This window comes from Musa acuminata, unplaced genomic scaffold (assembly GCF_036884655.1).
Source record: "Musa acuminata AAA Group cultivar baxijiao unplaced genomic scaffold, Cavendish_Baxijiao_AAA HiC_scaffold_1137, whole genome shotgun sequence".
NCBI lineage: Eukaryota > Viridiplantae > Streptophyta > Magnoliopsida > Zingiberales > Musaceae > Musa > Musa acuminata.
In genome coordinates, this window is record NW_027021349.1 from 3,111,966 (window position 1) to 3,122,476 (window position 10,511).

Consider the following 10,511-nt stretch of genomic DNA (forward strand, 5'->3'; position numbering starts at 1 on the left):
TTCTTTCAGTAGATCTGAAAGACAAAATCCTTATTATGTTAATGATTGTCTTTCTCGAAAAAACAAAATTCTATTATCAGATCTTTAATAGTTATTTGAAATAAATCAGATCTTTAAGGTGCAACAGCATCTCTCTCTCTCTCTCTCTCTCTCTCGGTCTCGGCTTGTAGATAATCACTATATATCCCTATGCAAGCAATCCTTAGTCATAGAGAAGATGATGTTTTATTCTAATTGTTCTACATCCATATTCTCATAGTTAAAATATCTAACTAAGGAGAAAATTTGAGTTCCAAGGAATATGAGAAGAGAAAGGGAGAAGAGACCTCACAATTAGAAAGATAATTGAGATAACTAAGAACACAAGGTTAATATACATACTGATGAAAGCAGAAGAGATCCAAATTCTAGTTGACTTTGGGAGCATCTCCAAGCCTGAGCTCAAGATCCAACTCTTCAACTGTGTCATGGTTTAGTGCCTCAGGTTGAACTCGTTGCTGATCACAAGAAAAGGATTTCATGAAGAAAACAGGCGTTGTCTCAGTTCTTCTTCTCTTGTTACGGTTCTGCTCCTCATCGTCACAGGCTTTCTCGGACCCCAAGTTTTCCACCCCGAGCTTCAGCTGTGGGCCGAGAACCAGATGGAGAGGTGTAGAATGCTCCATGGAACCAGCTCTGGATGAAGAGAAGGAAGGGGAGAACACGGCGTCCTCAGTCCAATTTCCTTTGGTGGCTGCAGCAGGAACCCTAGGAGGGACAGATGATGCTGGAACGCCAGAATTAGGGTTAGGGTTAACCTGCGGTGGATGCTCTGAGGCCATGGCCACCATTAAGCAAGGATTTGGATGCTGTTGGTCTTCGCCAGCTTCTCCGCCGACGCTCGAACATTGCCTGAGCCTGGCTCTATCCCTTCGGTGCACGTTCATGTGCCCACCGAGAGCTTGTGCTGACCGGAACTCTCGTCTGCAAAAGCTGCATGAATAAGATCTCGGAGGCCACACGCAGCCTCCCAAGTGGCCTGCAGCGTCTTCGGCGAAGGCTTTCTCCTCCCATGATTGGTTGTAGGAAGATCCAAAGAAGAGTCTATGGATCTGAGTGCTGAGGTGAGGCCTGCTGCTGTAGTTTGCTCTTGCCCACATCCAACATCTCGCTTGCTCCATACCTCTCGTTCCTGGATGAAGATCTTGACGAGCTGCCCACTACTCAGCTGCTATGCCGGTGTGCTGCCATCGAAAAGCGTAGAGAAAGAGGGATATAGTTGGAGCAGCAGAGCGTCGGCATCCAAGTTGAAGACAAGGAAAGGTACATGGGAATCTATGGAGGAAATGCAAGGCTAGAGAGTCTCTTCATGGTAAACTTGGAGGCCCTCTTTCGCTTGTCATGACGCTTCTGATTCTATCGGTAGAGTTTGCTTTCCACCATCAGCAGCGATTGATCCCACCCACAACTCAGCTTGTTTTGTCCATTATAGCAGTTCAAGGTTGTTTCTTCCGATAAAGAGTGGAGGTAAATATGCATCACACGATTCTCTGATGAAGAATGGGACAGCCTTTCAATTGTGGTCTGACTTTGGATTAACTGGTCAGATTTTTGGAGTCTGTGTTTTAATTTAAGTATAAAAAAACTTTTATATGTCAAAGAAAAAAGAATCTTAAAAATTAGGGTTTAGTTATCTTATTGATACTCGATCTATCTAAGGTATTTGGTGTTCTTAAGGTTTCACGGTGTTTATGCGAGAACATCTATATAAAGATTTGTGTAGCCCAAAAGAATTTATAGTTTGGTAAAAAATTTATTTGTTTTTCGTAGATATAGACAAAGAGTGTCAAGTTAAGTAAATCTTATGTTGATTACTTTTTAGATTTACGAAAAAAAATATATATTTTCATGAACATGAAATCATCTTGCTTTGATAATCAACCTACTAAATTGTGCATCATTTTTTGGATTGGAATTTTCGTGGTAGTGCATGCACTTGAGTATTCAACTGCTTCTTCCAGATTAGGTTAACTAAATCTAATAAGAAAAGATATTGATATCCACCTCATAGAGATTGGCATCTTCTCCTCAATAAAAAAAGGATAAACTTGATAGCAGATGAGATTTGAGAAAATCTCTCTTCTCTATTAGAAATCTTCTAATAGAAATCCTCTAACATGGTAACGGAGCAATAACCCTAGTAATCTGAGGGCTATATCTCGCTTCAGAACCACGGTAACAAAGTATTCCTCTTCAAGGAGAACCTCGGCAGTAGTAGTGCCCTCGAGGAGGGCGAGTTCGAGAAGCCCGTCCATACGTACACCTACGTCGCTGCCTGTGTACACCTGCGCCGCTATTCTTCTCCTTCGATTGTAAAAGGCAGCGCCACTGTGTCACAGCACTGCTACTCCTCCCCTTCTAGTCTCACCAGAGGCCGACAGGACTCCTCCACCATGCAGCAGCTTCCTTTGTTACATAATCATAACGAAGTTACAACTGTGTTCTCAACCGTATATCAAGTACAAGGTCTGCATACTCCTCAACTAGTTGGCTCCGTCGAACGTAAACATCGGCATATAGTAGAAACTAGGCTCACACTTCTACATTAGGCTTCTATGCCTTCAACTTTTTGGACAGTAGCCTTTCAAACTGCTGTCTACCTTATTAATCGAATGCCTACCCCAGTATTACAATACTAGTCCCCCTTTGACACACTATTTCATAAACCCCCCTAACCTTCGTAAACTTAGAGTGTTCGGTGGTCTATGTTATCCTTGGTTACGCCCTTATACCTCTCATAAGTTAATATCACGATCTACTCCTTGTATCTTTGTTACTCACTTGAACATAATGCTTTCCGTCGCTATAATCTCAACACTCACAATATCACGTCATGTTGTTTTTATTGAGTCTAACTTTCTTTTCCAAAACCTTCACTCTCTTGCCATGCGGACCACTTCATTATCTCACTAGAGTATACCTCCGGTCCAATCGAATGAGCCTCTTATAACATCATCCAATTCCTCCCCTCCTGATCCACACTATACTATTCCAATTCAGCAATTGCCCATTCCTTCTATTTCTACTCCACTCCTCTCTTCCCCAATTGATGGGGTAATATGTTCCAGAACACAACCATTATCTTTACCTCCTTCTCGACCAAGTGCCCATGATGTGTCTCCACTTGACCTGACTTGTGCCACTGACCCTCAACCGCTTATTCCACCAACACTGCCTCCCAATCTTGTAGTCTCCAACCATCCTATGACCATATGCTCTAAGAGTGGTATTTTCAAACCACGTTATGTCCTTAACCTACATGCTATCATGGATTCATCATCCCCCACTATTGAACCCACCACCTTCACTCAAGCCCAAAAATCTCTACATTGACATACTGCCATGTATGAGGAATATAATGCCCTCCTCCATAACTGAACATGGGATCTAATACCCTTTCATCATTCATAAAACATCATCGGGTGTAAGTGGGTCTTTCAAATTAAGCGGAACCCAGATGGCTCTATTGCCCGATATAAGGCACGTCTCATCGCCAAATGGTTTCATCAACGACCTGGAGTTGATTTCACTGAGACATTTAGTCCTATTGTTAAGCCCACTACAATCTGGCTTATCTTGAGTCTGGCTACCACTAAAGGCTAGAAATTACGACAATTGGATGTTAATAATACCTTTTTATAGGAGTCTCTAATCAAAGAAATTTTTATGCAACAATCTCCTGGTTTCACTCATGCTCAGTATCCAAAGCATGTTTGCAAACTTCGGAAAGCCATTTATGGACTTTGTTAGGCTCTAAAAGCTTGGTACACTGAACTTAGCTCCTTTTTGACTTCCGTTGGCTTTCTCAACTCCAAATCTAATACTTCATTATTTCTACGACACCACCATGGAGACATAATATATATTCTAGTATATATGGATGATATTATTGTCACAGGCAACAATCCCATCAAAATCCAAGCATTCATCAAACAGCTGGCTGATCGATTCTCGCTTAAAGATATAGAACCCTTGAACTACTTTTTGGGCATCGAAGCTATAATCACATCTTCAGGTCTCTTTTTATCGTAACGAAAGTACATTCAAGATTTGTTATTAAAGACAAACATGTAGGATGCAAATGCAGTTACCACTCCCCTCTCTACTAGTGGTTCTCTCAAATTATCGGATGGAAGTTCTGCAATGGAACCTACTCAATACTGCCAAGTTGTTGATTCTTTACAGTACTTAGCTCTCACTCGTCCAAACATCTCCTTTGCAGTGAAAAAATTATCATAATTTATGCAGCAACCGTCTACTATGCACTGGTTTGCGGTCAAGAGGATTTTGCAATATATTAAAGGGACCCTCAATCATGGTCTCTTTCTTCGTAAACACTCTCCACTTCATCTTCATGCATTTGCCGATGCTGATTGAGTAGGCAACCTTGATGATAGAATATCCACATCGGGGTATATTATCTTCTTTGGCGTTAATCCAATCAGTTGGAGTTCTAAGAAGCGAAAGATAGTCGCACGGTCTACAACTGAAGCTGAATACCGTGTCATTGCCACTGCTATTGTAGAACTCAATTGGATCACAAATCTACTCCAAGAACTCAACATCAATTCCACTCCTATAATATATTGTGATAATGTCGGAGCTACCTATCTGTGCGCTAATCCGGTGTTCCACTCCCGTATGAAACATATTACCATCGACTTCCAATTTGTGCGCGATCAAGTTGTCCGCCGTCAACTTCGTGTTTCTCATATCCATACGGCTGATCAATTAGCCGACTCACTCATGAAGTATCTAGCTTGTAAAATTTTTGCATTACATCGGTTCAGGATTGGTTTTCTTAATAGGAGCATCATCTTGCGGGGGCCTAATAGTAGATGAGATTTCCTTAATTGTTTAAGGAAATCTCTTGAGAAAAATTCTTTAGAGAAAAATCTTCTCTCCTAATCTGTATAAATAGGAGAGGAACATATTAATACAAATTAGACGATCACTCTCTCTCTCTCTTCCTTCTTCTAGAGGGATCTTCTGTAAACAGTAATTAAAGAGTAGGAAGAAAGAACAGTGGCCTTCGTTGCAGCTATCAGTGTGTTAAAGACAACTACTACATGTGTGTGTGTTTCTATTGGACAAGAAAGCTACTGCTAATTGTTACAAGCATGCTTTTTCATGACTGTTTGTTCTGTGTACTGAATTCGAACAGTCCTCTGTTTGCCATAAAATGTTCTCTTCCCTTCCTTCATCACAGTAATATTCCTTCATCTAATGATCTCATCACAAGCTTTGTTACTGAATGTTAGGTGACAGTGTACTTTATAGACCTTAAGCTTTTGCATAAGAGTGAGTGAATGTTTGTTCTTCAAGGAATCGAACAGGCGGCGGCCTACAAAACTAGGATTTAAAGTACATAATTGTCAGTTTGAATTGTGTTCTTTTCTTCTTGTGATCCAGATGGACATGAATTAACAACAGTTCAAAGTATTTAGTGGTCTCGGTAGATGGCACCAAATTAGGTTTCCATTGTTTTGATTCTTGCTGTACTTCTTTTTCCTAGAAATTATTCCCTATTTCAGGTCATTTTATTTTTGATTATATGATATGATAGATTTTGCTAGGTGAGATAAACTGCAGCACTTTCAGCCCATATGGAAATGGAAGAAGATGACTTCAATTGATTTACGAGTGTTTTATAGTTAATTTGATTTTAAGTAGTTTTGGCCACATAATTCTATTCAATTTAGACATCATAACTTATATCAGAGCGACTTAGTACATGACATGTTGAATGGTCTAAGTAGAAAGGACGATGATAAAGATTTGATTCTATATTATGCTTTGGATCTTTGTCTTCTCTTTCTATGTTCACGACAACATCACACCCATAAATGCAAGTATTAGGATTAAAGATTTAATCATGGATTATAATTGGGTTTTAACGAGGATGTTAAATCACATGGTCTATCAAGAATAAATCGATTATCTCTTGTAATCGGATCATGACATCAAAAAAAGCTTACTAGGGTTTATGCCTCGAAATATATCTTTTTTCTTGGCCTTTTGCTTCGGACTTTTAAGTGAATATTTGGTGAATCATTATCAAAGTTAATTATTAATATTTTTATAATAACTTTAAATCAAGAGTTTGTACATCTTAGATAATTCACTTGTCACTACTCGACCTAATGATTGATCTAAAAAGAATTAGACTCTCTTAACTACTAATTGTTAATTTCGTTGATTTTAAATCACTAGTTCAAAATATTTAAGCTCAAATTAATGAGAATATATTGATGAAATCTTTATAAATCAATCGAAGTATTAACTCACTTTCAATACGAGATTAAATACATGATTAATAATACTAGTAATAGATCATGAAGCTCTTTACTATCATCAGGAATCAATTTATGACAAATCTCTTGATCTATGTTCTTGACATGACCAGATTTCTTTCTCCTAGTGAGTGAAAAGAAGTATGAAACCAATGTGGAATCATGAAGCAGATAACTAATATTGTCAGTGGTCTGACTCTTTTTGGCTGTGTTGCTGAACACCATGTCTGGTTGGCTCCCAAATGCCCCAACTTAAATATACATGCATTAATCAAATCAAGAAGCATCAAACTGGTCCTGCATGATTTGCATAAAATGTTAACACCTCTCACAATTAATTTCTCTACAACACTGTTGATGTGCATCACTTGACATAAACTACTCATTAAAATGATAGCAATCAGTTTCAACTCAATTTCCTTGCTTGTGAATCTTATTGAATACTTTGTACATCACCCCAAGGTGCAGAAACCATCAGAAAACAACAAGCTCCACCAGAAATATATAATATGTCCAAAGAATCTTAATGATGATCCTTCAACTAGACTCCAAACTCAAATCAGATTAGTTTAATCAAGCTTGCAAGAGACTGAGCCAAGTTTTGTTTGCAAGTTGGGTCACATGATGAAGAACAAGCTTTGATTTCTTCAAGAACACGCTTGAAAAAGATCCTACTGTCATCCCTCACAATCATAAATCTTACTGCATATTATTGTGTATTGACTTGAACCACATTAAAACCTTGATATTCCTGAAAAGAAAAGATGATATATTTTATATAATATGGAAGACTACTTATCGGTAGAATGAGATAAAGAAACATCCTCCTAGATCTACCACTGTCTCACCACACAAGTCAATTGTTGAATTGATCTTGAAGCCGCAATAGAATTGAGAATTAAGAGTTTTATTAGCAATGAGATTCCTAAAAAGTATGAAGTTATTATAGGAAGAGAAATATTTCATTCGTGAATAGTTAAATATTATTTTGATAAAAAAATAAAATAAGAAAGAATCGTTTAAGATAGTACATGTATGTGCTAATTATTAGTAATCAAAAGAGGTAAAATAATTATTAGTTATACGAAAACAAATGGATGAAGATAGAAAATTATTTTAATATTAATTATAAGTAAAAACTAAATATTTTTATTTTAATAAATACTATAAATAAATATTTAAATAATCTTCAGTTAACTAAAGATATATAGTCAACCCCAAATAATTGAACTTTATGACATTATTGTCATTTTTGTTGTACATGACCTTAAGAATTAGAGAGATCAAAAGAAAATAGAGCGACGGTGATTAATAAATTGATGTCTCTTATTTTTCTACATCATTATTTTTTAATGAATTATAAAAGTCTATTGTTGAGATTTATGATTAAATCTTTATTATATAATACAATTACTAAAAGAATGCAAATGCCACATGGATTATTAGGTTCTGCTTGCCAAATCAAGATTAGTAAATATTAGTCTATATAGTTATGCCAAACACGAGAGGTTAAGTCTTGATATAGCAAGTCAGATTTGTTTTTCTTCTTATAATTAGAGTTTTAGGTAGTAAAACATGCTCAGGAATCAGTATAAAGAGTCTCAAGCAATTGGATGTTTTCAGAATAAAAGGTTCACAAACAGGTTACCTTAAAGATTTAAACATAAATAAACACAATGTTTGAGCATTACACATACATAATTATCATGATGAGATCGGTGGATCAAACTGGTTGGACTATTATGTATTCTATTAAAAATATATAACTAATATGGGTTAATTATATGGAAAAGCTTTTTTTTTTGACTTTTTTTTTTTGGATATCTACTCTTTCATATTTCTCAAACGCATCTTTTATTTATTATAATCTTTCAAATACCCCCGATAACACAATTAGAATGGTACCTATTGAGTATACCAGGAGCGACGATGGCCAAAGACCTATGCATAGAGGCAACCGGGGCGAAAGAGCAAGTGACTAGGGGTAGAGGTGATGATCAATGGGGCGTAAGCAATGGACAAAATTATATTTTATGAAAAAAGACACTCTACAAAAATTAAAAAAATAAGAATGCTCTATAATAATTTCTTAAAACTAAAATTTTTTTCGAGAATTTATCAAATAAATAGTTGAGGATAGGATACTTCCATCTGGTTCTTCGGTTCTCAGTTGGGCCAAATAGCCTATGCTGGCCTTCAACTTTGGCCATTGAAAGAAAACTAAGAATAATCTCATCAATCAATCAATCAATCAGAACACAATGTTCATTATGGTGAATTATGATCGACTCTCAGTGGAAACCATCTCATTCTTTCGGATTACTTTTCAGACAACATTAACCTTATTTTTATATATTTATAAATATATTAGATTTAAAGTAATTAATATTATCTATAATTAGTCGTGATTAATCCGAGTTAAACGAGTCAATTGCCAACTACCCACCCACGTTCCGAAATCCTCCGCCTAGTGGGCCCCATCGCTTCCGTGGTCTCCGCCTCCGGGAGATCCACCCGTTAAGTCTCTATCAGTCCACCAACTCATCCGCTTACGTCTGGTGCTCCAACTCTTGTTTTCATGGACTCGCTTTCGTGCCCTGAAGTCGTCTACACATTCCGTATGCAACCATCAAAGAATTCAGAGGCTCTTCATCTTTTCCCTTTGGCATATATGGTAGAGAATACGTATCAGCATCCGTATGTATGTACGCGAGAAAACGATCATCTATGGGCAATGCTGCGGACGAGCCACCGACACTTGTCTTCCTACAGCTGCCAAGCATCACGGTGGTTCTGCCGGAGGAGTTGGGGATGTCGATCGGGCGTGGACACACCTCCGTCCAACGAGGTGGGAACGCTCTCTTTCACCGAGAACCAGAAGCCACTTGGAGTCTTAGTGGTGCATGTCTCATGAAATATATTAATAATAATAAAAATAATTTGTATCAAATACTTTTTTAAAAAATATATTAGATATATATTTTTTCTATTTTTTTTTTTAAATATGCCCTTTGTTTTTTGTTTTTCGTTTTTTGTTGATATTGTGTCGCTAATCTCATAAATAATCCTTCTTTTCCCTTTTTTTTTTTTTCATCTATCGTCTTTGTCTTATCATTGTCACTTGCTAGTCGTGTTCACCCTTTGCTTCCATCGTGAGACCTTATCACCTGTTATCTTCATTCATCGTCTTTGTTTCTTATCCATCTGTTGGTTAACAAATGTACCGTGATTGATGAGTCAACACGGTTAGGCCCATCTGCCAACGTCGAGAACTTCTGGTGGGAATGCGAGGGTTGTCTTTCCAAGGTTCGTCGACCTCGAGCTCCGTTTGTGGGAAGACGTGTCCGCTCGTCCCTAGGATAGATGACGACCTTCCTCACCACGTGAGCTCCTCTTTGGATCGGGAGATGAGACTGGCACCTGTCGGATCCGAGCCACTGGGTCGCCCTCCTCTGCGTATTGGGAGACGACTTTGGGGTGAAGGCGCCTACGGCTTAATGACGACCACCTCTCTGCAAAAAGGCCTTCGTCGGGTGTGTCCCGACTTTGGCCCCTCCGACGAACAAGTTAGATTGGTTTTTTTTCCCCTTTTTCTTTCTCCCCTTCCTTGGGGTTGGCCAGAGATATTTATCCCTGCGTGCGAGAGTCCGTCGCACCTTAGTTTGGTGTGCCCGCTGACCCTTATGAGGGTGGGACATCCCCTATGACGAGATAGCGTCTCTGGGGGGTGCTTCTACGGTGTCAGACGACACCGCCCTAGGCTCTTGGGGTGGTTATGTTGCATAGTTGTATAGTTGGAACTTGATGTGCCATGCACCTCATGGATATCGAAGCCGGAGGTGACGGAGAGGAAGGAAGGGGACGAGTGCCTGCTCCTGGCGAGCAACGGGCTGTGGGATGTGGTGAGCAACGAGGGGGCGTGCGGCATCGCGCGGACGTGCCTGCGGAATAGCACGGCGACGGCAGGGGATGACGCGACCGAGGGGGACAATTGCAGTGGGGGTTCGAACACGGGGTGCTCGAATGCAACGGTCCTGCTGACGAAGCTGGCGTTGGCATGGCACAGCTCGAACAACGTGAGTGTGGTAATCATTTATCTGAGAAGACTTTGAAGTGTGAAGAAAACAATTCAACCATATTTAAATTTCATTGTATCATTACTATTTTAATTTTGAGCAT

General features: G+C 38.8%; 1 protein-coding gene and 1 long non-coding RNA gene across 2 annotated transcripts; one reads left to right on the forward strand and one right to left on the reverse strand.

The window, feature by feature from the left end:
* Positions 1–250: 250 nt before the first annotated feature.
* Positions 251–1,507, reverse strand: LOC135670952 (uncharacterized). Its single transcript, XR_010512577.1, has 2 exons — positions 798–1,507; positions 251–675 (listed from the first exon to the last, which is right to left on the reverse strand). It is a non-coding gene; the product is annotated as an uncharacterized LOC135670952 (long non-coding RNA).
* Positions 1,508–9,616: 8,109 nt separating this feature from the next.
* LOC135670975 (protein phosphatase 2C 77-like) lies at positions 9,617–10,444 on the forward strand. The gene is made up of 2 exons (XM_065178785.1): positions 9,617–9,898; positions 10,166–10,444. Exons 1-2 carry the CDS (start codon positions 9,617–9,619, stop codon positions 10,442–10,444), a joined length of 561 nt encoding a protein of 186 aa, XP_065034857.1.
* The last annotated feature ends 67 nt before the right edge of the window (positions 10,445–10,511 follow it).